This window comes from Corythoichthys intestinalis, chromosome 5 (genome assembly GCF_030265065.1).
Source record: "Corythoichthys intestinalis isolate RoL2023-P3 chromosome 5, ASM3026506v1, whole genome shotgun sequence".
Classification (NCBI taxonomy): domain Eukaryota; kingdom Metazoa; phylum Chordata; class Actinopteri; order Syngnathiformes; family Syngnathidae; genus Corythoichthys; species Corythoichthys intestinalis.
In genome coordinates this window covers 8,514,729-8,537,855 of record NC_080399.1, presented here as the reverse complement: position 1 = coordinate 8,537,855, position 23,127 = coordinate 8,514,729, and the positions used below count along the sequence as shown (strand labels likewise).

Sequence of the window (23,127 nt, the reverse complement as noted above, 5' to 3'; positions counted from 1 at the left end):
GAGGAGCTTGGAATTTTATGTTGGACCTAACATGTATTAGCCAGACGCTAATCAGGATGCAAACAATGTGCCTAGACTACCTGACATGGAATGGATACAAGACCCATCGAGATTACAAGATTGGTAAGATATAGGCTGTTATTATTTTCATGATTTGAAGATGCATGCAGGCATTTGCACATAATTTTATGTTTTTGTCTATCTGATGACATTGTAAAAAAAAAATAAATAAAAAATCAGATTTCATGTTCATTTTGGCAGCTCCGGCAGCTACCATGCATATAAAATAATAATATAAAAACATTGGGGGGAAAGAAGGAGATGAGTCGTTGATGGCTTTCTCCACTTTATTGTGGCAACAATGAGAAAACAAAATAATAGCGGACTGCCGCCACATTCGACCGTGAAGTTTTGCTTCTCGCTGATCTCTCCTCGCCTCCTACTACTCCAGCGTCTCTTAAACGGATCGTGCATAGTGTCTTGTTATGAGCTTTTTGTTTACAAATGTATCGAACACACGACGTGCTGACAACTTTGTTTATTTATTAACACATGCTAACAGTACAACACAGCTCGGGGCTCTCGGGAGGAAGTGGCGTCTAATGGCGTGAGGAAATGTTTTTTCACACAAGCGAACAGATTACAAAGTACCACTTCAATGTTGTCCCGAGACTACATTTCCCATGATTCACTGCGTGACCTGCGCGCTCGCTGATTCGCTGCCAGACATTAAAAGCAACTTGTCACCTGTCAGCGGCTCTTGTACGTGAAACACAAACTAGAAGGCTATCAAGCGATCACCATGAAATAAACGCCGAACCGTACAAATGCAATGCAATGCTTGAAGCATGAAGGTGGAAATACATTATACAAATACAAATAAACAGGGGTGCACATAAGTGGTCCGCATGCGCGCATGCGTACTGGACGTAGACAAACGCGCTGGCCCTCAACGGGTTCCATACGCTTTTGCGTACCGATGGCTGACCACTGTATTTGCGGCGGACACGAGAAAATAACTTCTCAAAATATCGAAGAGGCAGGCCACACTGAGTAATTACTTCCGTGTTCCCCCACCCCCGTCAAAAGACAGACAGACGACAGAGACGTCACAGGAGCTACCGAAAAAAGGACTTTTGCTGAAAAGTGGCTGCAGGAGGTACCGTGGCTAGAAGTAAATGATGCTCGCACGGAAATGCGGTACAAAATGTGCCGTGAGAATCCCAATGTCGCCGATAAGAGCAGCGCATTTCATGTAGGGTCAAAGAATTTCAGCCATCCAAACTTTGAAAAGCACGAAAAAACAGTATGTGGCAATTAAGCAAACTATCAATGTCAGACAGCACCGTACTCGCCCTATGGACAAGTGGCGGAATAAAGGTAATGAAAACAGCGCCATGCACTGACAAACGTGTTTTTGCTCGCATTTTACAAAGCTAAACATGCACGTTCAATGAGGTCTCATGAGGAGGACATCCCACTTTTAAAAAGGCTTGGAGTTAATGTGGGAGCCGCATAATGCCCTTTATTTTGAATTGGTGCGTTTGTTTATTTCTTTACATTTCACTTCAAAGTAATGCCAATTTTGTTGTACCAGTTGATGTTAATCAGGCATTAATTGTTAATATAATTAATTAAAGTTAATTGGCTCTAAGTAAAGCTTGTCATAAATTTATCGCATTAGGTGGGTCGGCTCTCAAGCTCATTGAGGACCAAGTCACATCTCCAGGTCCTCCTCTGAGAACCTGGGCAAAAAAATTATGTGCACCCCTGCAAATAAATGTGCACAAACTCACCGGCGGTGTGTGTCTCTTACTGCAACATGATCTTGAATTACCGCGACGCCGACCCGCTTTTGTGCACATCCACAGTCCACACCCCTTTCCCGATTGACAGTGGATTAACCCTTTCGGACAAGATCGTAGATGACGCACAATTTAAACACGCTTAACCTAGCGAACGCAACAACAACTATGATCGGGGATTGCCACGAATTAACTTTCGACTTACGTCGCTAGCTTATACTGTTCATTCCACAACAGTTGGCAGCTCTGCTTTGACAAAGTCATCAGTCATCTATCCAAAAATCACACTTACTTTTTGGCAAATCCTTGACCATAAGCAGACCGGTTAAGGAAGCAGGCATCTTCGAAGTTTTTGCAGCAGAGAACACTACTCGATGATGGCGTGAAATTCATTCGCTTCGTGCGAACGAAAGATGTCCATTTACGTGCCCTGCTATCCTTTGGCCACTCATACAACTTTTCGTTTGAGTGAGAACAAAACATCGCCACACACCGCCGTGGCATCTTACCGAGAAGCAATGCAACAAACAATACTGTTCTATGATGGACTTTCCTCGCGCTTCCCGGTGTGACGTAATTTCCGAAGATTTCCAAAGATTGCCGAAGAAAAGCATTTTCGTTGTCAAGGGCGTTGCTATGGGTGAAACAAAGAATCTGGAAGGGTTGCGTTAAAACAAAAAAACGAAAATATGCTTATAACTATTTAGCCATTGATATTATTCAAAAACATGGTTGGCCAACCTTACTTCACATTACTGCTTTAAAGTTAACGATGATTGCAAAAACTTTTTTCGGTATCGGCTCTCAAAATAAGGTGACTCGGACTCGGTTGAAGGTTGCCCTCTAGTGGCAAACATGTAACCTCCAACAATAAGTCCGCAAATAATGATCAATAAATACTGGCTCATGCTACATAAATATAAAGTTTCAGGACGATTGATTCACGAATGACAGAGGTGTAGGATTTAACTACTTGAGTGGTGACTTGGGAGTAGTGCTGCAAAGATTAATCGATTAACTCGAGTAATTCGATGACAAAAAAGCTTCGAATCAAATTTTGCTGCTTCGAGTATTCATTTAATTAGGGTGGTGTTGAAATGTTTTTTTTTTTTTAAAGTGTTTGCATTTAGTTTTAATGATTTGGGTGGCTACACTGCCCTCTAGTGGCAACAGTGAATATGACATAACACATTCAACATAGCTGAATCCAGCTGCTCCCTGTTAAGACCAACATGAGCTAGTATGTTTATTTTATGCATTCATAATTTAGTTCATAGGTATATTCAGCTGTTTTTTGTGAATATGTGTTTGAATGAAGGCTGTAAGTTGTTTCAGCTAATATATGTTTGTGTATGCATTTGTCATTAAAATTAGAGCTACAGTTTGTGGAGTTACGTGTGCGGGATTTGCTATGAGAATTATAAATACCTTAGCATTGTACAGCATTTAGGCTAGTGGACTTTTGCCATGCAAGTTAGCCAATTTTTCTTAGATCCTCATTTATTTTATTTTTTTTAATACCATTTGAAGCAAAGCTCTGGTATTTTCATTTATTTTTAAAGGCATTTATTGCTCTTGCAAAAAGAAAGGGCAATTCTGCATAGTTTGAAGAAACACTCTGGATTTTTTTTTTGGTGTGTGTATTCGCATTAATGTTTTTTTGAAAGTGCCATCTTTGTTTTACATCTAAAAAAACAAAAACATACAGCTATGTTTTTAAATGTCATTACACACAAAAACATTTTTACAATTTGGCATTTTTTTACAGTAACAGTAAGCTTCAATTGGCTCTTGCTTTTATGCTATCAAAACAATACCTTCCCATAGCATTGCCACTGTTAATAACTCAATTACACATCCACTTGAACTCACTCGAGTTACGTCTTCTTTACGTTAAAGAACAAAACATGCAATTTTGTTATGAGAATTGAAAACAAACTACTTAAGATACCAAGAAAAAGTCTGTATTTGTACTTGGTTTCTTTCCCCTAATGTGATGTACAAGAATTGCGTATGCAGACCTCTTTGAGGCGCTCCTCCCACAGCTCGCGGCCCTGGCCCTCCATCATGTGCAGCCCAGACAGGACCACCAAGTCAGGTTGGAACTCCTCTAGGCTGGCCACGAATGTCTCCAATGTGCTCATCTCTCCATTGGCCACATCGTGCGAGAAGATGAAGCGATTGGCTTGAGGTGCTCGTGTTAAACCCCACTGCTCGCCTAGGGAAAAAAATACAGTAGGATTTAAAATTTAGTGTGATTAAGTGCCCTAATCTAATGACAGAAATTACAATATATATTTCTTTATATTGTATATTGTATTTTTACAACTTGAAGGGTATGACAACACCTGGGGAAATGCTAATATTCCATCATTTATCCATCAACGCATGCCTTTTGAAATCATATCATGCCACTTCGTGTAATTACACACATCGCAACACCATGAAAGAAATTAGGTCGATTGTCAAGCTAAAAGGACCCGCCCCCGAGATGCCGGAAATCTAGCATATTGTGTGCGTGATGTCACTTTCGGGAAACAGCCGGCTCAGTGCTTAGTACTGAATGGCGGCGATGATGGCAAACAATTTTGTTTCTATTTGCAGCGACGAATCCGACGAAACGAACATTCTTCTAGTGGTGACGAGGAGAGTTATGAACCTTTCTTTGGTGTTTTGGGTTATCAGTTTGAGCCCAAACGAAAGCCAATGCAGCCTAATGAAGGGATCATTGAGGGGAGCAATCACACTGATGAAACCCCGACAACACCAAATGGTATGTTTTGCATTTCTTTTTGTGAAGCTGATACACCGTGACCGCAAAATAATGTATAGAATAATTATCATTTAATATGCTATCATCGGTTTCGCTCTGCCAACCGACACAAATATGAATGGGATTAGAGCAGGGGTCCCCAACCTTTTTTGCACCACGGACCGGTGTGATTTGGGTCCAGTTGGACTCTCAATGTTATCCAATGGTGCTAAAAAACTATTTACATCACAAACATACATGTGCAACACGGAAATGGCGTAAATTAACTTTTAACGACACGGCGAAATCGTTAAATGAGAGGGCTACGTGCAGTTGTTGTGTGCCCCAAACATGGCAAACGCAAGTTAATATTCCTTTCTTCAAAGAAAGTTTGTAGTGTGTACTTAGGAATTGCTGCATTCGCGGTCCTTTTTAACGTTACGCGCATGCCAACTTTGTCAGAACACCGGCAATGTGCCGCAGAAAAATACAGCAAATATAAAATAGCATTTGTTTTTAGCCCCTTCGTGTTAAGTGCAGCGAAAAAATATAACTCACCCGCTGAATCAGTGGGAGGGCTGAGTTTGGGAGAGTGAGAGAAGCTCGCATCACAAATACACGATGTTGGAAATTGTAGCACAGTTTTCAGCTCGCTTCTAGCGTTATCGGGAAATTCCGAAATGACTTTAATCCAGAACTTCGGTAGAGTTGTTGTCTCAAATGTACGTTTAAGTCGCCGTGATTTGCGATCTCTACAAGCTGATATTCCTGTTCCACAGACATGCTCGAATCACTCGATTTATTCACATACGGGTCACGAATTCACTCCTTCGCAGTTCGTGGGTCTTTAGTGATTGGGAAGTAGCATAAATTTTGTTTTCTTTGAGGTTGTAGGCACATCTTCTGGCTCGTCAGGTTCCCGTTTCCCTGTAAAATTGCAAAATTAGCCCTCTTAGCACTGACGAACTTTACTCATTGTCTGCGTAGTCCAGCTCTTTTTCTCGCGTTTGGGAACTCATGGGTACTACATTGCGACAAATGGCTATTTGTAAACCACATAGCATGACAGGTTTGAACCATTTTAGCGATTTTTTGATAAAACACGAATGCAACTCTCTCGTCGATAAACAACGATGGCACCTGCCTCGACCTTTTGTTTCCTTGTTATGACGTCTCCGCCCCATTCGGTTGTTTCCGGAACACTTTCGGAAATGTTGGTCATTTTCGATCTATTTTCGATAATTGCTCATTAATGTGATTGATTTTTTTGTTAACTTTATCAATATTTGTTATCTTGGCAAATAACGGTTCTATTGATGTCTCACACCCCCTTTGCGTTTTCATACCCTTTAAAAGGGTGTACAAACAGTGGGAAGCAATTATTTTTAAGATAAAAATTAATAAATTATCCTAATAGCAGTTGTTGCATTTTGTTAATATAGTAACAAAAACATTCATATTTTCTTAAACAGCCATAGAATTCTCAACACTCTTTACCTCTTGGGTTTCAAAGACCACTTGATTGCGCCATAGAGGAAATGAACCACCATGAAGTTTTCAACCAAAGTTTCATTGCTTCAAGAAGCTTCATTTTGCCATCAATGCTGCCTTGTAGGCTGTATTGGGACCATGGAAAAAGTGCTGAGAAAATGGATTTTGTTAGATTTCGTTCCCAAGATTGCACACCCCGAGTAGCGTTTCCATTAAATAATTGGGAGGGGTTTTTTTGTAACCGTGATGGTCATTTTAAGACAACATTATTATGTTAGATTGTTTTACATTGAGCAAAAAGTTTAGTTTGAGATTTGTACAGCATTACCATTGAACAACTTGGAGGGGTCTTTTGTATTTTGAGATGGTACAGCATTTTAAAAAATGTCGCACTGACAAAAAAACAGTCTTTAGATTTTTAGAACTATAGTTAAACAACCTACCTCACAATTTTATTCAGGAAAAATTGGCGGAATACACAAGCTTAGACAATTTTGGACGATTATACAAATATTACATGGATACAACGGTTCCCACATGGTTTATGTGTGTGCTTTTCAGAACTCAAACACCCTTCACTGACAGCTACAATTTCATCCGTCAAAAGATTATAGTTGACCAGGAAGTGCTGCGAATGGACAAGCTAAAATAGACATTCATGGACATAATGAAGAATCAAGAGGGTCTTGATGCTTCAGAATGCAGATAACCAAAATATGTGTCCTTCTCATGGTTCTTGTAAACAAAAAAGTAAATACAAGGTTGTTATTGACTTATTCTCACAAAAAAGGGGAGGCAGATATTTTAATTGAACACACACATGCATGCCTACACGTGGTGAAAAATTTAGGAGGATTCATTTCCCAAAGAGTGCATATTACCGGCTTTGTATTCCAAGATTAGATGGTATTCGTCCATTTCTTGCAGGGATCCCGGAGGAACAACAATCTGCTCATCCAGCATTTCGTGGAGTTTCGGTCCAACCGGGCCACATAACAAAACCTTAAAATGTGAAAACATGATACAAATTGAAATCATTTTTTTTGCTATAGTCCTATTAACCCTCAATTGTTCCTCACTGCTTACGAGGGCTGTCACGATTAACTCATTCACTCCCAGCCATTTTTACCAGAGCAAGGCCCGCCTGGACGTTTTTCTGGATTTTGACTGATTTTGCGTCCAACATGCCTTCTAGCATTCATTGCAGCGCTACAGATGTAAGTAACAATCAAAATTCATGTTCTTGCGAATTATTTCTTCAGTTACTGATCCAGTTGTTTCAGTAATTGCTAGTTAGGATATTTGGTAACACTATTTGACAGTAGCTTCGTAAGACTGTCACAATTATGAAATGACACTGCCATGAGCATTAATGAATGCTTATGACAGATGTCATTTTGTGTCATCCGGCAAATTATCTCATTTTTGAATGGATGTAAAAGATCCGAGCTGGACATGAATGGAGTTAGTGACATAATATGCCAGATGACACCTAACTCATTCACTCCCAGCCATTTTCACCAGAGCAAGGCCCTTCGCTCCCGGCCGTTGTTCTGGAATTTGACTGATTTTGCAAGGCCCACAGAAAATTCTGTTCTATTGCTATATAAACATGGAACCCACTAGACCAGTGGTCTCCAAACTATTCCACATAGGGCCGCAGTGGGTGCAGGATTTCACTCCAACAAATCACACCTTTTCACCAATCTGGTGTTTTATAAGTGTAATCAGTTGATTGCAGTCAGGTGCTACTTGTTTTAGTAGAAACCACATTGGTTAAAAGTTCTGTGCTTGATCGGTATGAACAAAAACCAGGACCCACAGCAGCCCTCGAGGACCGGTTTGGAGACCCCTGCACTAGACTCTTCTTTCAGCAGAAAAAAAAAGTACGTTAGTTCATGTCTTTTTCCATTTTTTAGAAATCAGCATTAGAAAATAGCTTAGTTTGAGCAATTTTCCAATTTCTGATGGAAAAAAAACTGAGAAAATGAGCTTTTTGTAAACGCATACATTTCAAACATAACTTTGACTTTAACACAGCTATTTTTTGCATTAGTTACATCCGAAACACATGAATAATGTTTTCCTTTTACAAAATATCATAATGAACAAGACAAATAGAGCTTTTGGCAAAGTAACAATTTGTTTACACATGACTGAGAGATGACGCCTGTTGTCACCGCGTCTGCCGTGTAAACTTTTCCCTCCCTCCCTGTCTCACAAAGATGGATTATTTTTTAATCTCTGCGGGGTCTGCTTGGCGAGCCCGCTGCACGGTGGTCTCAGTCGTTTTGCTCCGTCGTCCAGCGCCTGGCATTCCAGGCATCCTCTCAGTTGTTTTGTTCGGTCGTCCGCCGCCAGGCATACTGCCGTCAGCGCTCCAACCGTGCTGCCCGGCCTTTCATTGCTGTTGAATCGGGTTGCGGGTCTTTACAAAATGCGCTACTGCCCTCCAGTGGCCAGTTTTATTGCTTTAAAATGGGTTTGGAGCCTTGTTTTTTGTTTCTCAGATCGCAAGCTATAGATTCTTCTTGTAAAAAAAAAAGCAAAAACACAAAAGACATATAAATACGTTTTTGGGACAATGGAGGAAGCCGGCGTGATGTCACGATGACGCCACCTCGCTTAGCAACGTGTCGCCATATTGTGAAGGGGGAACGCACAGCTAAACATTCCATAGACAAACGTCTGAAATTAATATATTTCAGGTGTGTTTTGAGTCTTTTTTCCTAAAAACGTCTTAAACGTGGCTTGATTTTATCACGAGTAACTGCCGACAGACGCGAGGAGGCAATGCAATTTAAAATTAGCGTTTATTGGTTTATAAAGCTGCCGATACAAAGTCGCAGCTGATAGCTGGATAAACAAAGGAATGGCCTGCAGTGGAATTCGGAAACATCTACAACTACCTCATGAAGTCACCCAGTAAGTTGACCTTTATCATTTACGTGGAATATGTACTGTGTGGAACTGAGAAAATTGGTAGTATATACGAAGTGATTATTTCTGCCGTAACCGGTAATTCGCTTCCAAGCGTTATTTAGCCGTGAGCACGTCACGGCAAAATAACCAATTCCCACCAGGCCAATAATATACCGATTGACTAATCAGAGCAGTTCACGGCAAAAGAAAAATAACGCTTTGTTGACGGTTACGGTAATAATAACCACTGCCTAGTCTATTGAATCCCAGCAGCTAATTGGGGCAAAAATTAAAGTTTACTCACCAGCAGTGTTGGGCACGTTACTTTAAAAAAGTAATTAGTTACATTACTCACTACTTCTTCCAAAAAGTAACTGAGTTAGTAACTGAATTACTCTATAGTAAAAGTAACTAGTTACCAGGGAAAGTAACTATTTCCGTTACTTTAAAAAGAACTTGTTGTATGTTAAAGAATTTGAAATTTTCTGAGCAGTATTCGAGTCAGTGGGATAGAGAAGAACAGACAGGTAGTTAACTTGTTAGGTGCTTCAGCAGATTTGAATTGCTTGCCACAGATGTCGACAAAAGCTTTGCCCCGGGACATAAATTACACATTACATGCAGGTTCTTTCCTTTAATTTCGACAAACTTGAAATAGTGTCTATATCTCCACCTCTTAAAGGACAATTTTTCTTCTGAATGCTCTGCCATCCCAACTAGGGATGGGAATTGATAGGATTTTTACGATTCCGATTCCATTATCGATATTGCTTAACGATTCGATTCTTTATCGATTCTCTTATCGATTCTAATTTGGGGAAAAAGAAGAACAAACGTTTTGATTGGCATCGAGTTTGTTTAATCAGAAGTCACAACCTTACAAACTCACAACGAGATTAAAAAAGGCCCAAAGCCTCAATGTTAACTGTGGCAATAAGTGGCAAATACACAAGAATGTGTAACATTTTACTGAAACATTTATCTAATAGAAATAAAAAATATTGGTATATATATATATAAGCAGATAGGTTTTTGTTCTGCCTTTGGCAATATGTGTTAAAGCAGGGGTCCCCAAACTTTTTCCTGTGAGGGCCACATAACTTTTCCCTTCTCTGATGAGGGGCCGGGGTCAGTTTGTTACAGAAAAAGTGTGACGATTGCAGAAGTGCATAAATGTAAAAAATTATTCTTTTTCAGAAAGCCACAATCAAATAACCCTTTCTGGATTCTTTATAATAATAATAATAATAATTAATAATAAAAACACTATTAATCAAATAGATAATAACCAAATAACCCTCTCTGAATTCTTCAAGGAAAAGGCCAGAAAATAAATAACACGATTGAGAAAAAAAAAATAAAAAATTCAAAATGGCCGGACCAAATGTGGAGGTGGGCCATATTTGGGCCGCGGGCCGCAGTTTGAGGACCACTGGAGCGCGCATACACCCAAAGAAGAAATGCCGCATCCAAGTGAGTGAGAGAGGGAAACACTTCTACGAGCCTACGTTCTTTGTTAATGTTAATATTTACAGAGGCAACGCCTGTATGTATCATCTTTTGTGTTGTTGTTGTTGTGTTTCCACTCGCGATCGGACACTTAAGTCCAGTTGTGTAGTGGTTTGAACGATGTGCTAATGCTAGCGAACGAATGCTAACCATACTGTTATTAGCAGCTAATCATCGCTGATTTACTTTGATGCAAACCTGTTTGTTATTGGGGACGAAATTGATTTGTTTCATTTCTAGTCTTAGTTTCACTCTTCAAGTGATGGTTGAATAAAGTCAGCAAATTATACCAACGTCTTCTGCATCGTCATTTGGGAGTTTAGCTAACTGTATAGCCGGGACTTTGTACTGTGAAGACACACTTTCAAGCGTTTGAACCTACGTGCTGTCATTGTTATGTTTATGGCTGCAATGCTCGTGCTTACCCGTCGTAACCTTTCATTTTCACACTCTTTCCTGGTGAAGTGTAGTCAAACTTTGGAGCGAGTGGTTCTTGGCGCCATGCTAGTTTGATGCATTTGGACAACAAGACAGTCACGACGCAATATGCGTCTTCAGGACTCGTTAAAGGGATCGTTAAGGCTTTTTCATTGTGATGTCGAGGCCTCGAAACACTCGGAACCGGTTCCGAATTGGAATCGGATTTCGATTCCCATCCCTAATCCCAACCCTGTGCATCTGTTTTGCGTGTGTGTGTTTGCTTGTGAAATCACCGGCTCTGATTGGCTTACCACGACACATGACTAACCCTCAGCCAATCACAATCACTTCCATCGCATATCTCGAGGGGCTGCATTCAGGTAGGCTCGTTTCCCGACAATTCACGTCACCTTCAAAGCGTCTGCCGTCCTCAAGATGGAAGCAGAATTATTGCTGGCTGACAGTGGGAGATGGGAACGAGGCTAGCATCAGGTGTAGCAAACACAGAAACGCTACCAAACTTTGGAAAGCATTGCGTAATTGAATGAGCAGGGACAAACAGCTTGGATTCAGAAGTACGTGCGCTATTCTCGAACCTGAACGCACCCCAATTCTTGAATGACAAATCAACAGAGCAGAGGGTCGACTCAACACAGCTGGTAGTTTCTTCAATTTATTCAGAGTAAGTAACGCACCACTTTTGACCATCAGTAACGGTAACGGCGTTGTAACGGCGGAAAAAGTAATTAGTTAGATTACCCTGTTACTGAAAAAAAATAACGCCGTTACGTAACGGCGTTATTTATAACAGCGTTACTCCCAACACTGCTCACCAGTAATAAAATGTCGGCTGCAAACGTAAATGTGCTTGGATTTAGGTTCCCACAGGCGAAAATAGTCCACGGAACCGTCTTTTACTGTTCCTCAATTAATTGCTCTCATTCATTTGTTTCTCATTTTCTTCTCACGTGGAAGAATGAAGAACTTCAAATGCGGCTCCGAACTCTTCCTTGTGTGACAACCAGCAACACAGCAACTTTTAGTCATTCCAACGGAAAAAAGACCGCAAATAAGACGAAAGTTAAACACATTTGTATTACAATGCACGACAGAGCAACTGCTTGTGACTCGTCTTTTGCCCCATTGTCAAAATGGCGACGCTTTGTTGTGGCTGGTGACGTCATTAAATGCCCGGATGTCCGACTTCCTCTATGAAGCATTTAAAAATAGAACGTATTTATACGTATCTGGGAGCAAATGAATTAATGAACTAATCGTTTATCAAATTAATCAACAACTATTTAGATACTGTTCAGTGAAAAATCCTATTATTCGAGGCTTTTAATTGATGTTCTCTTATTTTGTGCTTAGATTAAAAAAAAAAAGTCTTTTTACATAATTTTTGATTTTACTTATTTCAAAAAATTAGAACAAATTCATTAAAAATATATTTGAAACATTTAAAATGTCTATTCTCTTAGATTATATAGAAAAAATGCTTACATTTTATTAAGTAAAATTACAAAAATATCCTACTAAATATTTTAAAAATACATACATTAAAAAAAGTACAAACAGTAATAGCTATTTAAATGAAACTATTTATACAGCAGCCAATTAGTCAACCAATCGCAAATATAAATCTGTCATTAATCAACTATCCAAATAATGGTTAGCGTCAGTCATACTCCTTACCATGAGATCTGGGTATGTTGCGAGTTTCTGACCGATCAGAGCGGCGTTTCCTCCGACGTACAGCTGTATCAAAGAAAAAGTTACAAGTTTGAGGCACGTATGGCATTCAAGTGTTAGAACGGCCGACGTGTGGGTCATCACTTTAGCACCGGGATACTCGGCAGCCGCACGGGCGATCCTCTGAAAGACCTCCTTGTCGCTGAAGAAGCGTTCGGCGGCTGCCCCGCGCTCCATGTAATGGATGAAGGCTTCCCTCAGGTCCTCTTTGGAATGAAGCACCTCGTGATCCAGGCCGGTGCCTGGGTCCAAGGCCAGCGCCTGCAACAGGCCCACTCCGGACACCACCACGTCCACGCAGGCATTCACCCTGAAACATATTTCCGTAAAATGAATGATAACCGCACGGTTTTTGCTTTTAACCAAGAATCTAGACTGTTTCACGTTCATATCTATAGAAATTCCGCGATTTAAGCATTTATTTGCAAAAATTTTCTACTTAAAAAGCTCTTTGTTTTATGACGGCCGCCATGTTGGATTTTGTATCTCTACACAATAGTGGAATTCAAGCTAAATAAGTTGCGATTGTACATTGAAAAATGCTAATTTTGCTTTTGTTGAGTAAAATCAAGATGATTCTGCAAGCTTTCATCAAGTATTGTTTCTAATGTGAAAATTGATTTATTAGCTGTTAAAAGCTAAATTATTAAAAAAAAAAAAGAAAAAAAAAAAAGTTGAGCAATAACTTATTTATGTTATATGTTGCTATTGATCCTGAAAATATAGGTCATTATCACTGCAATTGGTGATATTTGTGCATCTAGCATTAAATTTCAGAATTTTATAGCAAGTTTTGCTATACTTGTATTAAAAAAAAAAAAAAAAAAAAGATGTATTAAAAAAAAAAAAAAAAAAAAGAATCGGGATTTCATTACGGAAGGACTTTGAATTTTTTTATGTCGCTGCTGATGGAGACTCATATATGCCGAAGTGAGGTGTCTGTTTTGCTTTTAGGTTGTTAGTAGCTTTGGTTTTGAATATATATGAATTTAAAGTTTTTGAAAATCGGCTCCATACAGATCGGCCCCGAGCCCCTTCAACTACAACTTATGTTCAAAACGACACGCATTTTAACAATAAAACACTTGACACTAAACAAATGGTGTTCAAACATCCATCTCGTCTGATCAATATGTAAATTTTAGAGCTGAAACGAATACTCGAGCAACTCGAGTTTAAAAACTGATCCGAGTAATTTTATTTACCTCGACGAAGCGTTTCATTTTGCCAGCTCTAATTATCACGTTTTGCCCAGACTACTTTTAAAGCGGGACATTGCGCTAACGTCACGTGCGTAGAGGAAGAAGAAAAAAAAAAAAAAAACTTACTGCAGCCGACAGGCGCTACAAACTACACCGACACGGCTAAAAACTACGCCCGCATGATGCTAGTGTGGTAGCAGGTAGTGTCCGATGTGTCTCATAGATATCGCATGCATTTAGAACTACATGCGAAATGACAGACTCGGCCGCGTCTGAGCAGCGTTAGTAAACAGCCGCCATCTTTAAGCAGTACTTCTCAGCGCTAATAAATATAACGTTACTGTCACTTGCTCACGTAACTATAGCCTTCGGAGGGCTAGGTTTCTATTGATTATGACCACTGTCGATGCGTGGCTAACGTGTCTTTCTTACATGCTTTTTTTAATCTGTAAAAACACAGCGCTGTAGAGTGATGAGGGTGTAAAATTAAAAAATAATAAAGCTAACTCAGTTTTAGCTCAGTGGTCATTGCTGAATAAAACACCAAGTAGCACTGGTCCCTAATGTGCTCCAATACAGCAGGTATCATACATGTGTTTTGAACACTGCAAAAACTCAAAATCCTATCAGTACTAACAGTTTAGACTAACTTAAAACTTAGGGGGGTGTACAAAGTATTAACACCAAGGGTGCTAATAATTGTGACACACATTATTTGATGTCAAATAATTATTTCTTCATGTGGGATTTTTCCCCACTGAATAAATGCACTTGTATTGAAGGTAGGATTTTTCTTTTTTTCCATTAAGGTCCCATATAGACCCTACTCACGTGACGTCAGAGCCACGCCCCCGCGCCATGTTGTCCGTATACTCGTCATGTTAATGCATTAGCGCTTCATAAATTCCTCCTATTATGGCGTGTTTTTCTGCTCGTTAACATTAATAATCAAAATGGTGAAGTCGTGTGTGGCATTTTGCAAAAACAGAGAAGATAGACGGAGAGACTTGAAGTTTTACCGCATTCCGAGAGACCCGGAGAGGAGACCGAGATTGACTGCTGCAATTCGACAAGAAAACTGGGCTCCAAACGACTACCACAGATTATGTAGTAGTCATTTTATATCTGGTAAGATGCATTTAATATATATTTAGAGGGTTTTGGGCTGACAACCAAAATTAAGATCATTGCTAGGCTAATCGCCGACAACATACACTCAGACGTTGTGAATGAACTACCTGAAAATATATAATTATAAGGGGATAATCAGACAGTTGTCATACAATTAATCTACAATTTCACTATTGACGTCAAAAGCCAAAAAATAAATTCAACTAGGGACAATCTGGAGTAATGCTATCGAACTTCATATTTATTACATATTATATATGTATGTAGTGAGAGTGCTATCGCTAAACCATATAAACATTAAAAGCCCTAGCTCCATTGACAAATGACATGAAATACATTAGACTTGACAGTGGATGCTAGCAAGAACAAAAGATTATGAATTGAAAATTTCGTAACTCACCTTCCGAGCACAAGATTCCTACCGAATTTTCGTGTACGAGGACCAACCAGCAACGTAGCATTTATAAGCCTCCAAGCTCTTAAAGTTTTTCAAACTTTCGTGAGAATAGGCTGATTTTGTGTGGACAAGATAGTTGTAAATATCAGGGTCAGGCAAAGATAGCGAAGAAAGCGGGTCGAAAAACATCAATTTAGGCATTAAATACGGATCTGGCGAATGGATAAACTGAAGCTTTTCCACGTAACGCCTTTTATGCAACGCATCCAATGAGTTTACAGCGTCAGATAACACCGGGCTTCCATGAATTGCTCTATAACTTGTACGACTAATTGAAAACAATGAGAATCGGTCTAAAAAATAGGTACAATATGGCGCCCGGATACAGCGACACGTCATTTTGTGACGTAGGTGAGTAGCAGTGGCGCCCCCAGGGGGTGGCCAGGGGTGGCCTCAGCCACCCCTATAAATTGGTTGGCCACCCAACTGGCCACCCCGCTTGCCAGTATATCATTAGATTGTTGTAGCATCAGTTATGCATTTCATCCCAAATGAGTGCATTTATTTTCTTTTGTTAAATGTAGGGCTGTCAAATTTATCGCGTTAACGGGCGGTAATTAGTTTTTTTAATCACGTGAAAATATTTATCGCAATTAACGCATTCGCTGTATGACTCACTCACGCATTACCGCAAACAGCCTACAATGACGCCGTTTTACTTATATACAGAGAAAAGAGGCAGTGTCAAGTGAGTGGAGTAGATACAAGCATTCATTGGGGCCGTGCTCTTAATTGGAAAAAGCTTTGTCATCTCTCCCACAGTAACTATAAATATTGTGGGAAGCGACCTGGGGACGAATGACATGAGTTGATCTTTTTCTTAACACCCTGTTGTGTACCCAACGCAGTGAAGATTAGCATTTGCAGCCACCACACACAGTCATGGTTGCACCACTTCCCATTGTGCATTTGGGCAGAACAGTTAAGTCGCTACATTATCATTTCCTGAAAGCTCAACAAATAGACTAGATGGCAATATTTAGTCACAATATACAGTACAAAACAAACTCACATTTATCCTTTAAGAATCACAAGTCTTTCTATCCGTGGATCACTTTCACAGAAAGAATGTTTATAATGTTAATGCCATCTTGTGGATTTATTGTTATAATAAACAAATACAGTACTTATGTACAGTATGTTGAATGTATATATCCGTCTTGTCATATCTTTCCATTCCAGCAATAATTTACAGGAAAATATGGCATATTTTAGAGATGGTTTGAATTGCGATTAATTACAATTAATTAATTTTTAAGCTGTGATTAACTCGATAAAAAATCTTAATCGTTTGACAGCCCTAGTTAAATGTACACCTTATGCCTAATATATACATAACACAATAAAAACAGAATTGTTGTGGAACTCAAAATGTTGACTGGACAGTTATGGACTATGCACATTAAATCATTAGTAACATCAAATATTACACAATACACAAAAGTATATCAGTAGCTGTGTCCTTAAGTCTTTCTGATAGTTTTCCCCTGACCTTTTTACTGCAATAATATAATGAAAACCTGAAATTATGGCTTTTAGTTTTGGCCACCCCAAGATTTTAAGTGGCCCCATCTGGCCACCCCTATGAAAAATTTCTGGAGGCGCCACTGGTGAGTAGGGTCTATTATTTGAATTTTTTTTTTTTAAAATTATCAGAAGATAAAAAACACATCTTAACCAGGGGTGCCAATAATTATGGAGAGCACTGTATATCACAATAACAATATGCCATGAATTGCACTACTATGTTGAAGCTGTTCAATTTTGTCGAAAAAATATGTTGTTGCCACTAAAATATGAGCCTTATTCAGCTGTCACTTGGCCAAGCGTGGAACAAGATCTCATGGTCCTCAAGACACATTCCTCATTTTAAGAAGAGCTCTCACCAAGCCCCAACACGCCTGAATGGACAGTTGAGCCTATGGGTCACGGACGGATGTCAAACCTACCCGACGGCCACTCTGCTCCACTGCCGCGTAGGCAATGTGATCAGAGAGTCCCAAGCATCTGAAATGACCTGCTCCAGGCGGATATTGCTCTGCGGGGAGGACTGGCTGCCAGGCGGGCTAATGTAGTGGAGGAGCTGCTCGGGCAGCTCAGGGCAGCCGTGGTAGAAGTAGCCCACTGCCAGGGCCAGAAGGGCCGCCACTGACGCATTCCTCCACATGATGCACTGGGATGCAAACACAAAAAGAAATCATGTACGTTCAACTGGTGCCCCCGTTTGCTGAAAAATGTCATTGCATAGAATAGTCTTTCCTATGAATGACTTTAACTCATTCACTCCCAGCCATTTTCACCGGTGCAACCCCCTTCGCTCCTGGCCGTTTTACTGGATTTTGACAGATTTTGCAAGGCCCACAGAAAATTCTGTTCTATTGCTATATAAACATGGACCCCACCATAAGATAGATTAGACTCTCTTTTAGCAGGAAAAAAAGTTTCTTTAGAAACCAGCATTAGAAAATAGAGCAATTTTTCAATTTCTGATGAAAAAACAAAGTGAGCTTTTTGTAAAAGCATACAATTCAAACATAACTTTGACTTTAACACAGTTATTATTTGCTTTTGTGACATCCCAAACATCTGAATAATGTTTTCCTCCTACAAAATAACAAACAACAAGACAAATACAGCTTTTGATAGCAAAGTAACAATTTACAGTGGTACCTCTACATACGAATTTAATTCGTTCCAGGACCTTGTTTGTAAGTCGAAATGGTCGTATGTCGAGCAGGATTTTCCCATAGGAATACATTATAATTCCATTAATTCGTTCCAAAGCCTAAAAACATACACTAAATTCTTAATAAATACTGCTGGCACTGTTACAAATGGCAATTAAACATAGAAAAACAAATAAGTTATTAATAAATAATTCAGAATAATATAATAATAAGAAGAATAATTAATAATTATTCCTGTAAATAATGTAACGAATCGGATTCTAATATGGCGGACACTTTTTACTGTCCCTGAACGCACCGCGAAGGTGACGTCTCAGTGAGATAGGTCGGTGCGGTAGAGATAATACTTTCGTTTTCTTGAGAGCGGTCAACTGCTTAAGACAATGGGCGTTTTGTGTTGGATAAGTTCTTAAATAAATGATAAAAACGTGACGAAGCTGGCGATTTCCTTGGCAATGTTACCACAATAATAATTGTCACCTTAACTTATAAATAGTAGCGAACGGTGGTCGGAAGAGGACCATGGAGCTGTATTGTTGAGCCAGTTCAGGGACGCGCACCCCAAGCTCATATTTTTCTATAACTTGCATCTTCATTTCAAAGGTAAGCATCACTTTTTTCCTTGTTTCTCCAACTGTATCAACTTTTTTTGAAAACTGTGTTGATTTCTCACACAAGAAAATCCACCGTGCGTTCGTTTGCAGTGCTGTCATGTCGTCGTATTTCGAGCAACTCGTCGGATGTAGAAACAAATGGCGGCTCAAATTTTACGTCGGATGTCGAAAAGATCGTGTGTCGAAGTGATCGTATGTAGAGGTACCACTGTATTTACAAATGACTAAACTATTGAACTGAGCGATGACGCTGTGATGGCCGGGACAGCCTGGGTAAACTTTTTCCTCATCGCCGCCTGTCTCATCTAGATGGATTTTTTTGAGTCTTTCTTTTGTGTTGACCACTGCCTCATGGCGGAGTTCGCCTGGGGAACTTGTGTAGGAGATATTGTTTTCCTGGGGGGGGAAACTGGTTTGGCCGTGCGCGTTTCCGGCTGAGTCGCGGGACACTGGAGGGTCACGGGGGACGCAAGTGGCCAAGCACGGCGGCGCGGGCTCTGCTCAGTGAGCAGCACGGACTCAACGGCATCGTCCGCTGTGCTGGTGGTCCCGGTCATTTTGCTCGGTAGTCCAGCGCCTGGCATCCCGGGCGTCCTCCCGGTTGTTCTGCTCGGTCGTATGCCACCTGGCATCCTGGACGTCCTCCTGGTCGTCGCACTTGGTCATTCAGCGCCTGGCGTCCTGCTCGGACTTCCCGTGCCTGGCGTCCTGGACGTCCTCCTGGTCGTCCATTCGGTCGTCCTCTGCCGGCGCCCCGGCCGTGCGGCCCAGCCATTTGTCCGTTGAATCGGGTTGCATGTCTTACCAAATGCGCTGCTGCCCTCCAGTGGCTAGTTTTATTGCTTTAAAATGCATTTTCAGCATTGTGCTTAGGAGCGAAGTTACATCAGAACCTAGAGATGACTCTTGTGAAAAAAAAACGGAGAATACGTATAAATACGTTTTTGAGACACTGAAACAATTAAAAATAGAACGTATTTATACATTTTTGGGAGCAAATAAGTTAAAGGACAAGTTCAAAATTTTTTTACATAAAGCTAAATCATTGAGTTAGCTGGGGTTTAGTCGATGGAGTTGATTTCAACAAATTCTGTGCAGTTTGTAAGTCCTTTGTTAGTTTCAGGGCTCCGGGGTGGCTAAGCAAGCAAGAATCAATGGTGCCTGCTTAGCATACCAATACAAACAACATATGCACGTATGATAATCGATGATCCAGGCAATCAATCATGTTGGCTATTTTTTTCAGAATCAAGTTATTAAAACTTACCATTGTATGTCAATAATTGCGGTATGAAAAGCAACATTTGTAATCCAGCAGTTCTGCAGGGAACGGGCTGTCTTTGCAAGCAGGGTGGAGTGATATCACTTTTTTTTTTTTCACTGGTGAATTTTTTTGTGGGAACGAAAGGGACTCCCCAGCAGACTGAGCTCGAGTGGCTGAAGCACTCCTCTCTATTGTGGTCGCAATATGCATTTAAAAAAAAAAAAAGTCCTGCAGAATGAAATGATTTACGGCAGTTTGGTGCAACATTGTTTTGGCCGCATAAGTATTTTCAGACAATGATCTGCATTTTGAATTTATTAGACTATGTTAGATCTCTTAAAATCGTTTTTTATCGGTATGCTAGGCAGGCACTATTGACTCGCGCTAACTTAGCCACTCCATAGCCCCAAAACTAACCTAACTGATAAACTGCACAGAATTTGTTGAAATCAACTAGACCGACAAATTAAACCCTCGCTAACTGAAAAATACAAGCCTAATGTCAAAAATTCTGAACTTCCCCTTTAAAATAAAGACCTACCTGTTAAAATGTTGTCTACAAAAGTTGCAAAGCAAAAAAAATAAATAAATAAATGAACAAGAATCCTACAGATTATTTCATAATGAATCAAAATTATTTTTCGAACAGATCAAGTGACTCGCACCTTATTCAGAATTTCTTTAACTGAAGCTTTCAAAAGCTTCAACAACAACTGTTCTTAAACCGAGGCTTGAGCACGAACATATACATAAATATATATTAGGGCTGTCAAAATTATCGCATTAACAGGCGGTAATTAATTTTTTTAATTAATCACGTTAAAATATTTGACGCATTTAACACACATGCCCCGCTCAAACAGATTAAAATGACAGGACAGAGTAATGTCCACTTGTTACTTGTGTTTTTTGGTGTTTTGTCACCCTCTGCTGGCGCTTGGGTGCGACTGATTTTATGGGTTTCAGCACCATGAGCAATGTGAAATTATTGACATCAACAATTGCGAGCTACTAGTTTATTTTTTGATTGAAAATTTTACAAATTTTAATAAAATGAAAACATTAGGAGGGGTTTTAATATAAAATTTCTAAGACTTGTACTAACATTTCTCTTTTAAGAACTACAAGTCTTTCTATCCATTGATCGCTTTAACAGAATGTTAATAATGTTAATGCCATCTTGTTGATTTATTGTTATAATACACAAATACAGTACTTATGTACCATATGTTGAATGTATATATCCAACTTGTGTCTTATCTTTCCACTCCAACAATAATTTACAGAAAAATATGGCATATTTTATAGATGTTTGAATTGAGATTAATTTCTAAACTGTAACTCGATTAAAAATTTTAATCGTTTGACAGCCCTAATATACGTATATGTATAGATATACTAGGGCTGCAGCTATCGATACTTTTAGTCATCGATTAATTGATGAACTAGTTAGTTCGAATAATCGAGCAATCTGATGAAAAACAAAAAAAATTAAAATAACTGAGCTGAGCCGCAAACGGAATTAAAAAATAAATATATGAGCATCTAAGTACAACAAAAGAACAATTGGCTAACTTACATAGCAAGTCCGCTAGCTTAAATGTTATAAAATGTTTTTTTTTTTTTTTTTAACAATACTCTTAATTCAATAACATAATGCCACAAAAATGGCTAAATAGACAAATAAACTTCCGAATGCATTCAAAAAACATTAGCCCAAACATAAACTTAGCTTATGTTGGTCTTAACAGGGAGCAGCTGGCTTCAGCCATGCAAAATGAGTTGTCATATTCACTGTCACCACAAGAGGGCAATGTATCCACTCAAATCAATAAAACTAAATGAAAACACTTTCAAAACAAACCATTACAATGCCACTTGAATTAAACGAACACTCAAAGCAGCAAAATTTAATTTGAATCTCTTTTCTCACCGAATTACTCGATTTAACCAATTAATTGTTGCAGCACTAACGTACATACACGTTATATATACAGGCACATATATTGTATATATAGCAAGTTAATTTTATTGCTGACACTGTGTTTGGGGGTCATCAACATGTCAATGAGATAACAATGAAAATGAAAACATTCCTAATTACCATCAAGAGTAGTGCAAAATCAAATGTACCCAAATGAAAACAATTTCTGGATGTGCAAAAAAACAAATAACAAAGCATCGATACTTTTGCAATCAAATATCGTATCTGAATACATTTCAGCAACAATCCTGTTGAAAACAACTGTTGAAACTACAAAAATGCATGAGTGTTGTTACACTCAACCACTTTGCAACTCTAGAATTCCAACAGTACACAACTTATGATTTTGCTAGCCGTAGCTACAACGCTTTCTTATTTTGACAACAATATGAAGCTTTGGGACGCTCAGAGGAGCGACTAATCTCATTAAGAGACATTTATATTCCCGTGCGCGGAGTTTGAATCACTCAAACCGGAGCTAAGAGCTTAATGGCTGACAAGAGCAGTGGTAGAACGTACCAGTGGTCCGAGTTCTGCCTTCAAACGTGTCGCCGAGAAATGTACTGCCGTTTCCCGGAGAAGCGCATTAAGGACGCAAAACTCGCTGAACGCTTCCCGTGGAGGGAGAGGCGGAGGTCGGCGTCATTGAACGGGCGAGAACCGCGGAGGAAGTGAAGGAGTAGCTCCAGCTCCAGGATACCGACTGACACCGTCAGCATACAACCAGACTCACTTCCGCCTTCCCGCCAGGCGCATGCGCCTTGTCTCGGGTCGATGAACACCTGCAGGTCATCAGGAAATCCCACATTTTGATGTAATAAAGTGTATTCCTGTTGCTACATCTGCTTTTAACATTATGTAATATCTATCAACATTATATCAACATGAATGTCAAATTTTAACAGAACGAAATTTAAATTGAAACGTTTCACGTTTTTACATTTCACAAACGTTACTATGTGAAGTTGGGTGTGGATGTATATGTAAACGTATGGGGCGCCGTTTGTAAAGCAACACATGCTGAAATTAGACAACATTTTCTCACATTTAGCGCCACACAGTGTTTAAAATGGTGTGAAATTTTTAGAGCCCCCCCCCCCCCCCTTTTTTTTTTGGGCACATTTACAACATTATTTA

General features: G+C 39.6%; 1 protein-coding gene across 4 annotated transcripts in view; it reads right to left on the bottom strand.

Annotated features, from left to right (window-relative positions):
• adpgk (ADP-dependent glucokinase) overlaps nt 1-22,747 on the bottom strand; it is a 37,050-nt gene extending 14,303 nt beyond the window's left edge. For all 4 annotated transcript variants that reach the window (XR_009063290.1, XR_009063289.1, XR_009063291.1 and 1 more), the window contains exons 1-6: nt 22,510-22,747; nt 17,391-17,614; nt 12,736-12,961; nt 12,595-12,657; nt 6,930-7,050; nt 3,827-4,023 (exon numbers count right to left, since the gene is read on the bottom strand). Coding sequence is in view for 1 of the 4 variants with exons in the window: in XM_057837214.1 (XP_057693197.1) it covers nt 3,827-4,023; nt 6,930-7,050; nt 12,595-12,657; nt 12,736-12,961; nt 17,391-17,608 (825 nt within the window). In the remaining 3 variants the exon portion in view is untranslated. The remainder of the gene's footprint in view (nt 1-3,826; nt 4,024-6,929; nt 7,051-12,594; nt 12,658-12,735; nt 12,962-17,390; nt 17,615-22,509) is intronic.
• Between the last annotated feature and the right edge of the window lie 380 nt (nt 22,748-23,127).